Source organism: Cloeon dipterum, chromosome 3 (assembly GCF_949628265.1).
Source record: "Cloeon dipterum chromosome 3, ieCloDipt1.1, whole genome shotgun sequence".
Classification (NCBI taxonomy): Eukaryota; Metazoa; Arthropoda; class Insecta; order Ephemeroptera; family Baetidae; genus Cloeon; species Cloeon dipterum.
The window spans coordinates 684,605-701,339 of NC_088788.1; the positions used below are offsets into that span (position 1 = coordinate 684,605).

The 16,735-nt window shown below is 40.7% G+C and overlaps 1 protein-coding gene across 1 annotated transcript; it reads right to left on the reverse strand.

Moving 5' to 3' along the window:
• Positions 1-7,689: 7,689 nt before the first annotated feature.
• Positions 7,690-12,327, reverse strand: LOC135940685 (7SK snRNA methylphosphate capping enzyme-like). The gene is made up of 5 exons (XM_065485679.1): positions 12,162-12,327; positions 10,721-11,170; positions 9,818-10,073; positions 8,540-8,758; positions 7,690-7,910 (listed from the first exon to the last, which is right to left on the reverse strand). The coding sequence occupies exons 1-5, from the start codon at positions 12,299-12,301 to the stop codon at positions 7,716-7,718; spliced, it is 1,260 nt and encodes a 419-aa protein (XP_065341751.1). The 5' UTR covers positions 12,302-12,327; the 3' UTR covers positions 7,690-7,715.
• Positions 12,328-16,735: the final 4,408 nt, after the last annotated feature.

Here is a 16,735-nt window from a genome sequence, read left to right on the forward strand (position 1 = left end):
CATTTAAAGAAAGTAGCGGTTTTCACTTCCAGATGATCAAAAAATGGCTGCTGGACGAACTTAAACCGGTTATGGCTATTTAAAAGGCTTAAAAACCGATTTTTAAAGCATTTTTCACCGATTTTTTTCATAAATATCGGTTAAATAAGAAAACTTTTGAAAAATGGCGGGTTTCCGCAGTCATGTGATGAGTATTCAAATAATTTAAATATTGCGCGCCTTTAAAACAGATGTTTGATAAGGGGGTGTGTCGGATCCCACCATATGGCGCCAAAATTTGCATCTGGCTGCTTTCCCTTCCCCCCTTCCCGCCACATGGGTGTCTAATTAATTAATTAATAGCTATCATTAGGTAATTAATAAAATATAGTTTAATTGTGCCATTTTAAAATTAATTTTTAAGTTTGATGTTTACAATAACAGCTGATAATGTGAGAGCGTAAATTTTTCTTCAAATTAAAATATTGGGGTGTTTTTCTCCACATCATATGTGCTCTTCAACCTTCGTCTGGTATTAAATAATTGAGTTTAATAGATACACATAAGAGAAATCAGAATGAAATTACCTTAAACCGTAGCTGTTTTGTATTAAGTATTTCAATTTGTAATTTGGGGCTATGCCATCAGCAGAGCAATGTTCGCAATATTATTCGCGTTATTTGTACACATTTTGATTGGATTAGTTACAATATTAGTTCTTAATTATTCACCATTCAAATCAAAATTCATTGTTTACAAACAATTTATTACATATCATTTTAATTCAACAAGTAAATAATGTGGTACTGCCATCTGTGACCGATCAGCTGGCGTGTGTGGCCTTTATTGTTGTCAGGGTTTAACCTGACCTACCTGACGTTGCTGACCATTGTTAACAAACAATTTAATTTAATTTTTATTCATTGCAAAAGCTACTATAAGCTGACCACAGCTGATAGATCATCTGTGATCGATCAGCTGAGACATTTTTCGCGCCTTTGTGCAATGCGAAAACTTCAATATCGGCTACGCCCATGTTTGGGGATGGAAAGTACAGTTTGATCCTAAACTTTTATGCGAAAACCGGCATGAAAAGTGCCATCTGTCGGTCAAAAATGTCAACTGATATCAACCTTGATATCCGACTTAGATATCAATATCAGCCTGATATGATATATCAAATATCAGGCTTGAGATTGATATGATATTTGAAATATATCAACTTTGATATATCAACGTTGATATGCCCAACCCTAGTGCGGATGCGGTACCAGAATTTAACACCGCGCAGGGGTCTAAATTGCGCGCTTGACTGATGGAGAAGGCCTTTTTTTGGCGTTTGTCCGCCACCAGCAATTATACCCAAATTTATTTTTATTTTATGGCGAACCGACCGATGCCTGCTTTTGCCGCCCTTGTAAAATGCAAATTGTCTCCGCTCGAAGGCGAATGATAGGACCCGCCGCGCCATTCAACTCTTTCGCCCAATTGGCTGGTCATCGGCTGCCCGCAAACGTGAATGAGAGAACAGCAGACAGAAGGAACAATTACCGGTCCAAACTGCTTTTGCAGAAAGAGGATCGATACATTTAAATAGTGTATGTCGTAGGTTTTTGGCTCGTCGCAAAAATTTCTGATGATTTTAAACTCCAAATGGATTGCAAACATTGAAAATGAGAGAAGACAAATTTAATCAATTTTTTCTAGTCAAAAAGGCGCGTTTTAAATTTAACAGTCTTCACTTCATTCCAAGCCCTCTTGTCACAGTCTACCCAACTGTGTGCGAATTATGAGGTAAATTTCCCTACCGCAAATTGTTGAACAAATTGTTTATCGATCAATTGTTTATGGCATCCAACAATTCAAATAATTTTCAATTGTTGCCCTGTATCGTTCCACTTTAATCTTCACTCGGGGCAAATTTTAAATTGTTCGGCAATTCTTAAGGAAAGTAAAAATATAGGTTTCAGAATTTTGCAGTTTAGATCCCCTCTTTGCCTTCTGGAAATTGAGCTCCACTTCTTTTACATTAGTAATTTTCCTCCCAAACAATAAAACAATTGGAAAAATGGCAATGAAGAGAAACGAAGTCAAACAAAATTATTTAGAAAATTGGCTTTTTACTGTTGATAATTTGAATAACCGAATTATGCCGTCCTGATGTCATCATTTTTTTGTATTTTTCATTTTGTGCTTTGACCTGTTCTGTGCTTTTTGATTTCGCTCTAGTTATTTGCATATACCAACAGCGCGCCTAACTCGTTTGCAACACACACGCTGGCGTGCAAATTGGATAGGGCGAAAGTGTGAGAGTGAGCTTTACACCTTTGCCGCACAAGCCACCCTCTCACTGGCCGGGTGTGTGTGTACATGCTCGGCCGCAGAAAAACTGGTCGGTCAGAAAATCGTAATGCCCGGCGGCGGCGGCCGGCTCCGACGCGCCAAGGGCGTAATCTGGTTATGGGCCTTTCGCACATCTCTCGCCGGCATATCATTCATTTGGGGATATACATATCCGCGCGTCATCAATCATATTCACAGTTTTGTTGACTTTCTTTCTGGCCGTGCACTCAAAAAGGCAAACAGCCGCTTTTCCTCACTCGCTCGCTCGCTAGCTCGCGTCGGCAGCGATTTTTAATATTATTATTACTTTTCTACATATTGAATGGGCCGCCGCCGATATGAGATTTCGCACGGCAGCCGCCGTGCGTCTCGCGGTGAATTAATCAGCCTAATGCTGATAAATCTCGATTTTGTGTGCACAAGAGGGAGAGTGGGTTTCGTCGCAAAAGATGACAAACGATTGGGCATTATATTTGGCACAGTGCGCCTCGCTCGCGCGCATATTGTTTGTCTTCAAAAGCAACGCGCTGGCGGCAGCAAATTTAATAACATGCGCCTTGTATACCCCATTTTTATCCCCCTTGTTATGCGCACTAACTGCAAAATAAGTGAGCGACTTAGGGGCACAAAAGATGCTTAAAAAGTTTATACACGCGCGCTGCTGCTGGTGCAGTTGCGACGCGCAACTTTTTTTATACACGCACTAGTGAACTCAGCTTGGCGCAAGGCCCAGACCGCACGTTCTCGACCAGCAATCTTACGGCTGTGTCGCTCTTCATTGTGCTGATCCGCGCGGTTGCTGTGGTCCAGGTTCATGTACGTCTGAATCGCCAGACTTTAGCCCATTTGCTGCAAGATCGGCCGTGGGCTCTCAGCCGGCGACGACGCCGTCACCGACGGCTGGGGAGACAGAGTGAAATGTGCGGCTGTGCCCCAACTGACGCCGACGCGTGTCCGAACGCGGTCCACGCTCGCTCTGCACGGCTGCGTACAAAATTGCGGCAGGAATTCAGTTTCAGGCGCGAATTCGAGAGGAAAAAATGAAGAAAAAAAACAACGATTCAAAAATTGCTGATCGTCTATAAATAGTCAGCTTTTATGCGTATAAATGTATAATCTACCCGTTTTTCGAACGTCGATATATTAAAGTAAATGTTGATTGTGAGTAAAAATCGTATATATGCCACGCAGAGTTGCATTGGGAGAAATCATGAATCAAATAATGCAAGATAATTCGAAAAATTGCTACATTTGTAAATACATCGCCGCGTCTCCCTGGTTAGAGGGAAAGCCAACTAGCCGGCAGTGCACCATGGTCCCCGCGGTATCAGGATGTTAACCCTTCGCCGAGTGGGATGATCGTTCTCATCATCGCCACATATTCCTTATTATTTCTATTTTATTCATCTGTTTAGTTCATTCCACTCTTTATTATACGCCCCGAGATATGTCATCTCGGCATGGGTCTGTGCCCAACAAAGAAGAGCTAGCGTGGCATTCCAAATCGGCACAACGGCCGGGGAGAGGCAATCACGTCATTATCATCTCGCATACACGTGATTGTGATTCTTGCGAGACTCCGGGAACGACGATGGTCAAGCGTTTGATGCGTAAACAAAAAGTTATTTACTCCCCCAAGCTTGTCGTCGTTGCGCAGCTTGCTGACCAAACATTTGTGGAGCCAAGAAATGATAATAAAAGATCAAATAATAATTGATATAATATGCCGCGTGAACAGTCAGATTTGAAGAGGGTCAAATCGCTGTCTGTCGGATTATCGATCGGGCATGAAAAGCATTGCTGGTCATTTTCACTTTGAAACCACCCACATAGCCCTTTGTTGAGAGGGACGAGCGCTGCGTAAACATGTTGACATACACAAAATATAGTTTAAATTGAATAGCGTTTCATTATCAGCAACTTTGGGGCAGAAGAAAATATTTCTCAACCGAAATGAAAGAAAAACACGAAGCAGAGGACATCGTGACAGAGAAAAAAATTGCCTTTCTGTTGCACAGATAGTGAACATATTTAAATGGGGAAGAGGAAGGGGTGATTTAAACAAACAATTATAGATCTCTTTCTTTTGAACGAAAAGTGGATTAGTGTTTTTAATTTTAAAATATATAACATGAAAATTCGACCAACTTTTTTCATAAACCTCTGACTTAAAGTGCCGCAAAATCCAATTTTTCGAATTTTACAGGTTTTAAGCCCTCTTTTTTGAGCAAAGGAAATTAATAATTGTTTCCAGGGTGCGAAAAATGATGAAAATTTAAAAGTGAGGAGATAAAAAATATTACTTTTGAGTCTTTCAAGTAATTTTTTATATCTTCAAAAATTCCAGATTTTTTAGAGGGGTGTGTGTTTGGCCTGATTAAAATTCACCAGTTTTAAGTAGCAACTAAAACTGCCTACATTCAGAAAGCTGGTTAAATTTCCAGTTTTTTTCTCTTGAGCAAATTTCTCTCCACCGTTCGACTGGCCGAATTTTGCCTCGACTCCGAGTTGGCGAGAGCGGGAAAGAAAATTATCCTTTTTTCCACTTCTAATTGTGGTGATTAGTTATGCAAATGAGCTTGAAATGCGAAATTATCGATCGGTTCCCAGGATAATTTTGTAATGAGCATCATGTTTTCAAATGGTAACTCAATTAAATTACATTTAATCGAACCAAAAAATTAATAAACTCATTTGAAAATTCATTTTTATATTTTTCTAGATTTGAAAAGCTTTTAAATTATATATTTGTTTATTTTTATCTAAGTTAATATACATGTAAAATGCAATGTCATAGGTTATATACAGATGAAAAAGGGCTACAAAGCTAGCAAAAAATCGATAAAACAGACCGTAGTCGTCGCGATGCGCCCGTTCCAATTTTAACTTAGCACTGCTATTTTTTCTCAGAAAAAAATCTTTTTTATTCATTTAATTCATTTCTATGATTTTCAGTGCAAATACGTTTCAATTTTTGTAGTTCTTTAAAAACTTAAAAATTAAAATTAAATTTAATTGGTTGCATTACAGAAGGTGGCCGGCGCGAGCTTTTTGCGCCTCATGTGCCGCGCTTGGTGCGTGGGCTGCTTTATTCAAATATGTATATACATATTTAAAAGGCGAACCAACACTCAGCTAATTGCTGATGTCGCGGCCCATTGGCCGAGTTTTAATTTCACCCTTGAGTCGTCGGTCGGTTGGTTGTCTGCCCGCGATGGTCATCAGCCTCAGCCGCAGAGACGAGCCACGCAACGACGTTGATGCCTGCAATTACCGCTCGCGCGTTCTAAACACACTCTCTGATGTAATCGCGACCTATTGTTAAATGCCCGGCCGCCACGACTTGTATGTTATGGAAATAACAATAATAATGGACACGACGAGGGTAGTTTTCAGCCTGTAAAAATGCCAGTCAAAGGTTGAAAAAATATAGCCTGTTTTTTTCATAAATTTAGACAGAAAAAATAATTAATCGCCCTCTAAAATAATTCTTTCTGCTACCCCGCAGATTTTGTGACAAGTATATTTGTATGTTTGTAAGCGCGGCGGGGGGCAGGGGTCGGCTCGCAGGCTGCTTCAGGCCTTTGATCTGTCAGTACGCTTGCTGACCGGTCTGGCGCGCAGGTGTGTGTGTTTTGCTCCTTTTGTTGAATGTGTATTATTGTTGAATAGAGTGTCGCGCCTGTGGGTGGCCAGGGAATTGGTATTGTTAAAGTATTAAGGAGTTAGTGGAGTTAGAATCATGTCAAGCTCCTCGTTTACACTCAATAGGGGACACAAATAAGTCTATTGCTGACGAGTCGGGCAACAAACCCTTGACTGCGTATTAGATTAAATTGGACTCTTGCCTAGTCCATATGAACGGAGAGTCCTAAACTGTCATAAACCTGTGAAATGAAATAATTATCATCGACTCTATAGAGGAAAATGTTCCACTGGGATTTCTGAATCAGACAAAAGCATCGAACTTATTATTTGTTGATTATCACCAAACATATGTATTGTTTTGTAAAGGAAAATTTGTGTAAACATATAGTGTTGCTGCAATAAATGCAATTAATTGCCCAGAGAATAACAAATAAAAGGAAGGACAGCACTAAATACAATTAAAATCAAGAATGTTATTCTTCGTCAAGTTTATTTAAAACTAAATTACTTGTTCTGATTTGAACATCGATTGTTGTCAAAAGGCAAAACAAAAATCAAAATATAGTTGCCTTCACAATCGGCAAATCTGTTCAGTTAAAGATATTAATTTGGGCATCAGGGAACAAGTAGTTACAAGTGGTCATTATGGCAATAGCGGACAACAAGCAAATCAAAGAAACAACCCCGAAAAGAAACAAGGCCACGCTAGAGCAGAAAAATGCCATGGATATATTTATGTCTTTACTGTCCAGGTCTTCTTCCGTGTCATCGATTTCCTCTTGCTGTGAAAGACAATTTAAAAATAAATCAAAATAAAATTAGATAAAATCACCAAAAGTGTTGAGTCCTTTTCCTGTGCTAGCTGATTTTCATCACCAAGGGCCCGCAACAAAATTTGCTTTCTCCTGAGTACGAAAAAGATTAAACAAAATGTGAATTTCCATTCGAGCGGAAGTGAATTTAATTAATCTTACCTACGGCGTCGATTCAATTCATCTTCCATAGTTGATCCGTCGTTGATCACTCCACAGAAAATCAGCTCGACGATTACTACTATGAGGGCGATCGGCACGAACAAGACATAAGTCGCGATCCACAGGTTGTTCAAAAGCTGCTCCGAAAACATCTTGGAATAATTTAGGATAGGAATCGAGTGGTTTGCAGAGAGGACGGAAATCGAACTGCTCAGCAGAGGCTCAAGTGGAATATTGAACTGCCTCACTAAACTGATTGAGAAGCTATATATACGAATATGTAACGCTAAGTGGGGACCAGTATTATTGTTAGACAAATACACATACTCTAAATATTAATTTTGACCTTTGGTACGAATAAGGCTTCTTTCAACATCGCTTGAAATAAAATTAAAATTATTGGAGAATTAATTAAAAATGTTTTAAAATCGGAATGAAGGGACTTTATAGTTTAGAGAGCAACAGAAAGATTTTGAATACCCTGTAAAAGCATCCAAGTTGGAAAAATATTTTTTTTTGACTAATCAAATGTCACTAAAATTGGAAAGTGATACAAAATGAAAATAATTTTTTTTCCTGTATTTATTCCAGTGTGGCGCCGCCGACGTTTTAGCGCGTGTGCAGTTTGGTTACATCTTCTCTAGAACTTTTAAAAAATTTGATCATTTCAATAATGATTAAAATTTGAGCGATCACACGAATTTTGGTTGTTGTATCGGGACAGAAGCAGATTCACGGCAGTGGACTGAGTTTAATTAAAGCTCTACTCTTTTATATTGTGTGGCGGCTGACAGCCCATTCATCTTTCGTTAACTTGTAGATTTTCGTATTATAGGAGCCATGATTATTAATATGTGACGGCGTCGAGATCACAGTTAGCGCCGAAAATCCCACATCCTGCAGCAGGAACTCGAAAAACGAATTTGGGTAGAGCTGCATCTCCTTGTAGTTCTCCAACGTTTGGATCTGGAAATTATGGAAAATTTGTACTCTAGATAAAATTCAAACGTATTTTTAAGTTCCAAGAAATTCAATAGTTTTAATAAGGTCAAGTCAGGTTAAATTTCTGTCATGATTGTCATGTCAGAAATAAAGTATTAAAAAAAAACTGTCCGACCCTATTTTGTCATTTTCATCTCTGATGTCGTAATTGACCAGTTGTGTTCGAAGCGGCCAACAGATGGCGCTACCATATACTTTCTTAAAATTTTAATTTCAATGCATTTCCGCTGCGATTTCAGACTCAATCCTGCTAATTACGCATTCTTCACTTAATTTAATTTCTCTAGACGTGCTGAAAACCAAAATCAGTAAAGCAATTCGCCGTAGAAACGTGAAACACTACTTTTTGAAATGTAAAAATCTTTTCCAACGATTCTACGGCGAATGGCTAAACTGATTTTGGTTTTCAGCACGTCAAAGGAAAGAAAATTAAGTACAGAATGCACAGCGGCAGAATTCAGTCTTGAAATCGCAGCGGAAGTGGCTTAAAATTAAATTTATTTCCAAAGTATTACGGTGGCACCATCTGTTGGAAGCTTCGAACACCAAGGGATTATAAAACTGGCGAATTTAAGTCAAATTCTGACACTTACGTTGATATTTTTCTTGCGGGCGTAACTGCTGAGCGGCTGTGTCTCAAGGTAGAGCACGCCGCCCGGCCGTAGCTGCGCAAACATGCGTCTGAATGAGCGTTTCAGTCCGGCATCTCCGTAATTCAGCTGGATCCACTTTGTCACTCTCAGACAGGTGATCACATCAAATTTCTGCTTTTCTTTATTCACCATGCTGTCTTCCTTCAAAACGTAGTTCCCCTGAAATAACAAAAAAAATTGCTGAAAGTGATTTTTATCTTTTTTGCAATGCATGGGGTGGAAGGGGAAGAGGGTTGGTCACCCCCAAAACCTTTTGGTTGTCTAGGGGAGGTTGATACGAGTCAAACGGTGGTTAATTTTTGCAATTCTGACAATTAGAACACGAGATTTGGTGATTACAATGTTGGCAAAAAGTTGAAAAATTTCATTTTCAGGCAATATTGCTGACGCTTAATCTCGGGTTCTAACAGTTAGAACTTTAAAAACAACCCACCGTTCACCTCGTCTCAAATTGCCCTAGATAGCCAAAGGGTTTTAGGGGTGGTAAACCTTCACCCCCTTCCACCCCGTGCACTGCAAAAACGATAAAAATCAATTTCAGCAAAATTTTTAACCAATCACAACTCTAATCAATTAACAAAAATACACCCCAAACTACCCTTTTTACCATTAAAACAGAGTAAAATGGTTAAAAATAAAGAGCTAGTATATTTATCACATTTTCCCTATCGTCAATTTGTGCCGCGGAAGTAGATAAAAGAAGGCTTATTGGGGGTTGATGCGGGTAATCCGATCATCCCCTAAACCCATCAACTATCTAGGGGAGGTTAAGACGAGTCGAATGGTGTGCCTTTTATACTGTACTAACGGCTAAATCCCGAGATGCTGACAAAAATCGGTTTAAGGAACGCAAACATTTCATTGTCCCCTATCTAGTTATTGTTGTCATCTCTACACAATTCACAACAACTAAATATTTGAAAAGGGGCAATACAAATATATTATATTGTAAAGATGACTTGTTGTTGAAAAGCATTTTATAATGTTGCCTCTTTTGTGCGGTATTAACTTTTATTCCCCAGACGCTGCTCAGCTCCCGCAGTTATTTATTTCCTTTTCGGAACGTTTGTTGAGAGCGGTCTTTGTAGAGTCTCGTGCCGTCGAGTTGGTCTAGCGAGCATCAAGAGACCCCCCTAGACCAGCTGAAGGGTCTTTTCATCCCCTTGTTAAAAGTACGTGGCAACAAACCAATTTGAACCTGTGAATGTCGATACTCACGGAGACAAAGGTCACGTTTGTGAGAGTGGGATTGCTCGCCCGTAACTCCAATTCCTTGCTCTCGTCCAAAGCAATGCACCTCTTTCCTTTCAAGAAAAGTCTTTGATTCTTTGTGGCCTGCTTGATCAGGTCAGCGTCGATGTCCAAGCCGACGACTGATTTCGCACCAAACAAGGCCATCACAATCGTCAGTTCGCCAGAGTTGCATCCGATGTCAAGCACGTCCTTGCCTTCGAACATTTCTGGATTAAGTAGCCTGTAAAATAATGATCAGTCACATTTATTCATCAAATTTTATACAGGTTTATATTTTTAAAATTTTCTAAAAAAAGTTAAATTGGTTTGGAAAATTGACGGAAATTATTAATGAGCCTTTCTGGATTTTTCAGGCCAATTTGTATTATAAACTCGAAGCCGCAAACAGATGGCGCCACCGTATACTTTCGATTTTAAGGTACTTCCGCTGCGATTTCAGACTCAATCCTGCTAATTGTGCATTCTTCACTTAATTTACTTTCTTTTGACGTGCTGAAAACCAAAATCGGTTCAGCCAATCGCCGTAGAAACGTTGGAAAATATTTGTTGAAATTTAAAATTTATTTCAACGATTCTACGGCGAATGGCTGGACTGATTTTGGTTTTCAGCGCGGCAAAAGAAAGAAAATTTTCAGCACAGCTAGGCAGGTTTGAGCCTGGAATTGCAGCGGAAGTGCCTTAAAATTAAATTTATTAAGAAAGTATACGGTGGCGCCATCTGTTCGTGGCTTCGAACACTAAGGGTTTCTACAACTGGTAAATTACATATATTTAAAAAATATACATAAGTAACTATCATGGAAAAAAGGGACAAAGCCGGAAAACTTTTAACATCATTTTAGTTAAAAAAAGTAAACGAGAGCGCACCTGATTCTGGGATCTCCAGGGCCGTAAATCTTGTCGCGATAGAAATAGTAGCGGTCGTAGTTGCCGTACCGATAGTCGGAAGAATACTTTTTTTCAACGACAGCAGCGATGCTTGCGGCAGTAATTTTCCTCTTGCGTTCTGTTCCAGACTGTGGCGCGGCAGGGCTTACGATCTCGGAAAATGCAAAGTGAGCCTTAATACTCGTCTTTCGCTTCCGGCGGCCGGTGCAGTCCACCTGCGGCATTTCCATTAGCTTGGCAACCTTGGCGTTGGGCCCGCCGACTGGCGGCTGGGCCTTACGCTTCCTCTTCTTTTTCTTCTTGCTACAACCACCGCTCAACAGCTGCAGAGGGTCTGTAGGGTCAAGTTGAGGCACCTTGATCTTTTCGTATCGATGTGGTGGTGTCGGTAGTGGTGGAGATACTCTCGGCGTCACTGCGTTCATCCTCCTAAAATGAATCAATTTTTATTCATTTGAAGGCCATTTGAATAGGAAACTTTGATATTGTCACGGCAAGATAATAAAAATAAATAAATGGCTCTTTTCTGCGCAACTTCAAGAGTCTTTAGTGTTAAAAGCCGCCAACAGCTGGCGCCACCGTATAATTTAAGGCATTTCCGCTGGGATTTCATCTACTGTGCATTTTTCACTTAATTTTCTTTCTTTTGACTTGCTGAAAACCAAAATCGGTTCAGCAAATCGCAGTAGAATCGAGAAAAACTATTTTTTTTAATTTAAAATCTCTTTCAACGTTTCTACAGCGAATGGCTGGACTGATTTCAGCACGTCAAAAGAGAGAAAATTTAATGAAGAATGGACAGTGGCAGAATTGAGTCTGAAATTGTAGCGGAAGTTCCTTAAAATTAAATTTATTGCCAAAGTCTACGGTGGCGCCATCTGTTGGCGCCTTCGAACACTAAGGGTTCATACAACTTCACAGAAAATCTGAGCGTTGGAAATGCGCTTTGTCTATGGAGAGTGCAAATTGTTAAGATCATTCGAATCGCTCACTTCGTCAAGAATTTTTGGAATTTTGTCAAAAAGACTGATATTATCCGTCCTCTAACATTTTTTACGACGCTCGAGGCATATTTTAAATTTTTCCTGATCTAATTCTTTTAATTTTTTAACGAAAATAATCACTTTGATAATTTGTCTTGCTAGTAACAAAATTTGTATTCTGTCTTTTTATAAGTTTTATTTTTCTGTAGTCGAATGAGGAATTTCCGAATGAATTCTTGAGTCGCGCGACCTTAAATAAATTCGAATGTCCATTGACTGCGTGTGTCGTTAAGAAATTTTTAAATAAAAAAACTTTGCAAACTCCAAACATACGCAAAAACCCACATGTTACTTTTAATATTTGCCTGCCAGAAATTCTTAAAAAAAAGAAATTTTGTGGTCTGTTTTGATAAAATTTAAAACAAAATAAAACTAACTTATTGGTTTCTTCGTCCTGCAGGCTCGACAGATTGAGCGGATCTTCGATGCTGCCTCCAAGTAGGAACGTTGAGGGCAGTACATTTTTGGGTCTTCCTCTTGGTCTTTTTCTGCGCCACACTCTCCCATTTAATGCCATTTTTGTTCTTCTTTCCCGAATTAGAGTCGTCATCTTCTCTTGGCTTTTCAGAGCTGTCTGCTGGTTTTGCTCAACATTGTTGGTTGCTGGACGTCCTGCTCGCCCCCCCCCCCTCTTCCGTGACACTTGCATTCTTTTTTCTCGGATAATATATAGCATTTCCTGTGGCGCAACACTTCTCTGGTCTGCTTTAGGATCTGCGAAATCAAATATTTGCATTATTTAGTGGTAAGGCTAGAATAAAAAATATGAGTCAAGTCGCATGTGGCCAGAAATTTTTATTTTTAATCGGGCCAGATAGTGGAAGTTTCAAAAAATTAATATACTCGACAAACTTTAATTTATGAATTTATTTTTAACATTTTCACAATAATAAATTGTCATATTTGTTCTCACCATGGAAGCAATTTTAACATCCCTTGCTCAAAAAGGGGGCGTAACCGATAAATTAAAAAAATTGGATTTTGTGGCATTGGCCAGAAGAATATATTTGAAAAAAAAAACGGTCTGTTCATGTATATGTAATATAATTTTTCTCTAAATAAAAAGTCAGTATCACTCCCCCTTTTAACATTCATTGCGTTCTTTTCGCAGCACGCGAATTCGGAGCTGTGAATGCGATAAATTCCTTTCCCGCGTCCTCAGCTGCTGAACAACCAGGCACCAGGCTCTAGCGCGCATGCGAATTGCATGAAGCTTGCAACGGACGAGTGAGAGTGCGAGCGGTGCACTGCAACTGCATTGAGTGCATTGGCACTCTCAAGCACTGCTGCCTGCTGCTCTGCAGCCGGCGTTGAGCGTTCTGGGCGGCGGCCTGCGGCCACTTGGCGGCCACAGAGGCCAACGGCTGGCGGCCACACCAACTGATGGCTTCAATTTCCACTCTGATTGTGAGTATGTACATGCTTCATGCTGTTACATTTCGGTGATTTGAAGGAATTCGCGCGTGAGAATTGTTTTTCCGGCCAAGAATTTTGTCATTATCTCGCGAACCATTAATCGAATTTCTATTTTCTTTTTTGGTATCATTTTGACGCAGGTGCCGCGGGCGACAATGCGGCCGACTCGTTGGCCCGATGGCTGGCCGATAGGTCGAATTCGCTGTTATTATGTGTGCACGTATGTACATGAATGCGGGTCAATGGAGGGTCAGAAAACGGTTAACATTAGGTGCGAATTTTTTCTCTTTTTTTTTGGCTGAATTCGGATCTACAGCCTGTCAATTGGCCTAAAATGATGTTTTCGCGTGTCTAAAAATGGGTTGATATGATTAATCAGCCTCAATTGTCTAATTTTTGTGCTCTCGCTTGTTGCCTGCAGCGAGCGGACGAAAAAGCACCGTGACGAGTTGAATTATGCGGACTGCGGTGTGACTGAGCGAGCTGGGAGGCAGCCTGCGGCCATCAGGCGGCCACCGAGGACCGCGGCCGACCCGCCACTGATTGTGAGGAAGCACAGAGTAAGTGCATATACCTGTTTAAATTATATTAATTTTGGGCTAATTTAGAGAATTCTCGCATGTGAATTAGTTTCCCGCCAAAAATGTTCTCGCATTGGGGTTATTTCGACTCATTTTATCGCGGCCGACGTTGTGGCCGACTCGCCGGCTAAATTCGACCTGCCGACTGGTGTTTTTGCGCGTTTCGGTGCAATAAATATATACGTACAATTGCACACTGTGCCTGTGCCGCTGTCGCTATATGCAAAAGGTCATCAACCCTCTGCGTTGGTTTTAATTTTGTAATTCGATCGTTGTTGCGATTTTTGCTCTACATGACGCGTTCAGCGGCCGAGAAATATTGAACTAAAGAATCGCTTGATGGATTTAGCGGTGTTAATTTTTTCTCATACTGACACCGACGCTGTGACCGAACCAGCGGCCGAATTCGGCCCGCTAAATAATCGAAAATGGTGTTTTTAATGTTTGATAATTTGGTGTTGCGCTTTTGATAATCGGTTGGAAAATTTTTAAATTAAAAATTTTAACCTGTTGCACGTGTAGTGCAATAACTCGATTGTTGGCAGTATTTTGCGATTAACTCGAGCGCATTACTTGGCGGATTTAGGTGTCTATTTTCTCATACTGACCAGCCGAATTTAATAGCCGAAAAATAAAATGTTTTAATTATAATAAGCGCAGGTAAACCGGATTAATATCGAATCAGCTGCCGCGCGCGGCTAATTTTTAAATTTCTTCCAATGCTTTAAGCAATGTCGAACTGAGGCAAAAATTGTTGCCAGTTTTTTCTCTGAATAAAGTATTTTAGGCGCTTCTCTGGCATCCGCATGCTGAATTTGGTTGGCTGTGTTCAGATACTAAGCTACAGACGCCGGACTCCCTGCAGATCTTGTTAGACGCCGGCGTTTCCACGCGAGCACTCGCCCTCAAAGCCGGCAACAAAGCGTTTCCGACATCTCTCTGCGTGTCCAAAGCTGCGAAACGGGGTGGGGGGAGGGGACTTTGGACACACTGAGGGTGAGGGGGCGCGTTTGCTGCCGGAAGGGGTGGGTCGGTCGCGTGGAATGCGATGCATTCCTGTTTCGTGCGGGGTCTTCGTCAAGCCGGGTCTTCAAATACCAAACGGTGCTCTGGGTCGATCGTAGCAATCTTTGCGCCCTTCCAAAAAGGCCTCGTTGGACCGGTCAACGTTTACCGTGGACTTCCAAAAGATCTTTGGACTCCCAAGTTCACCGAGACCCCCATTCGAGCCTTTAAATGCTAGAGAGGTGCCAATTTTGTATTTTTATTGTTTTAAATTCGGTGTTTTCAAAATATGTTGGAAGATATTTAATTTAAAGCATGTGGGAATCGATGGTAATTAATTCTCGAGTGATTAGCGCGGGGAAAAGTGTTGCGCTTACCTGTGGGCAAACACAAATAATGTTCATTGGAAAGTTGGTAGAAGATCGCGTACCTCACGGGTGACATGGGAAAATGTTAAGGAAAAATAAATCCAAATAAGTTGCTATTTTGGGGGTCTCCGATTTCAGATGGGGGCCAAGGGGGCGTCAATGGTACCCAATCGATGCGCGCAATTTCACTATAGTAACATTTCTAACACTGGCTAGGTCCGATTGGGGTGATAGGAGCCGTGTTATAATTTGAAGTTGAAAAAAGATTAGGATATTAATTAATTGTTTCGTGGGCTTAATAAGCGGCCTTTATGTGAGTCTGGTGGACCACCGCTTACTCTCGGACGAAAGTGTATCACACAAATTATCATTGCCATTTGTTCGTTCTGATTTTTTTTAAATTCTCGCACTGGATCAACCGTCGAGCCAAATTTGGTTAACAAAATACGAGGAAAAAAGCGTGCAAGCGAAGAATAAGCAGCAGCAGGCGGCTTAGAATTTAATTATCGGCAAACATGGGAAACGTTTCTAAAGCCAATGGAAGATTAAAAATGAGCCAATGAGAGATACGTGCTGAAAACTCGCATTTTGGCCATAATCGATTGCCCTTTCGATTTTTGGTCAGTTTTTCGACTCTTAGCTGTTTATTTCGGTGTCAAAGGATGCCAAACCGAGTTCGAAACAACTCCAGCCCATACGCGAATTATGGCGATTTTTAGCAAAAAATGAAAACTTGCGGCCTTTTTGCAAGCGACAGCGACGAGCAACGGCACAAACTGCACATTGGCACCGCGCGCCTTTCCAAAAGAGTTGTGTCTTTCGGAGTTTGCGATTAGATCCCGCAGCCGCGCGCGGCTATTTTAACACGCGAATGTTATTCTCAAAGGAGAAATTCTTTCGCGGCAGATTTTCCCTGCAAATTCAGAATGCACTGGACGGACTCTCGAAAATAAAGGTTTTTCAGACCGGTTTTACGGGGTCAAAATTGGGGAGTTTTGCGAAAATTCTTTGTCTTTCTTAATATGTCGCAGTAGAGTGCAGACGAGACCTTTGGCCTCGGAGGCGCCCTGCGGCCATCAGGCGGCCACCGAGGACCCCGGACACTCCAACAGATGGCTGAATTTCAGCACTGATTGTGAGTAAGTACCATGTTTAAATTATGTTCTCATATTGGGCGAGTTTACAAAATTTGTGCTCTTGGACGCACGTTGATTATTTAAAGTAGCAACTCAAAAGCGGCGCCGCTCTCTGGTGCCTTGTTATCACGCTGTATTAAGGCTGATTCAACTAAATCAATATATCTTTCCTCAGAGTTCAATTCGTTTTTTTTTTAAATTTCAATTCTGCTGGTTTAGAGCATTTTTGCTACTTTTTCGAGCGAGCGAGAGGGTTAGATAATAGTGTGATTAAGTGTTCCAACGTTCAAACCGCGGCCAATCTTGCAAATTTGACTCGTTTGGTGGCTGGGAATTTGCATCACACAGATTCATCGTTTAACTCGCTCGAAAGAGTCGCAATGTACGGCTCTTCTTATAGCTTTTTGAATTATCAAATTAAAAAAAATAATAATAATGAATATTA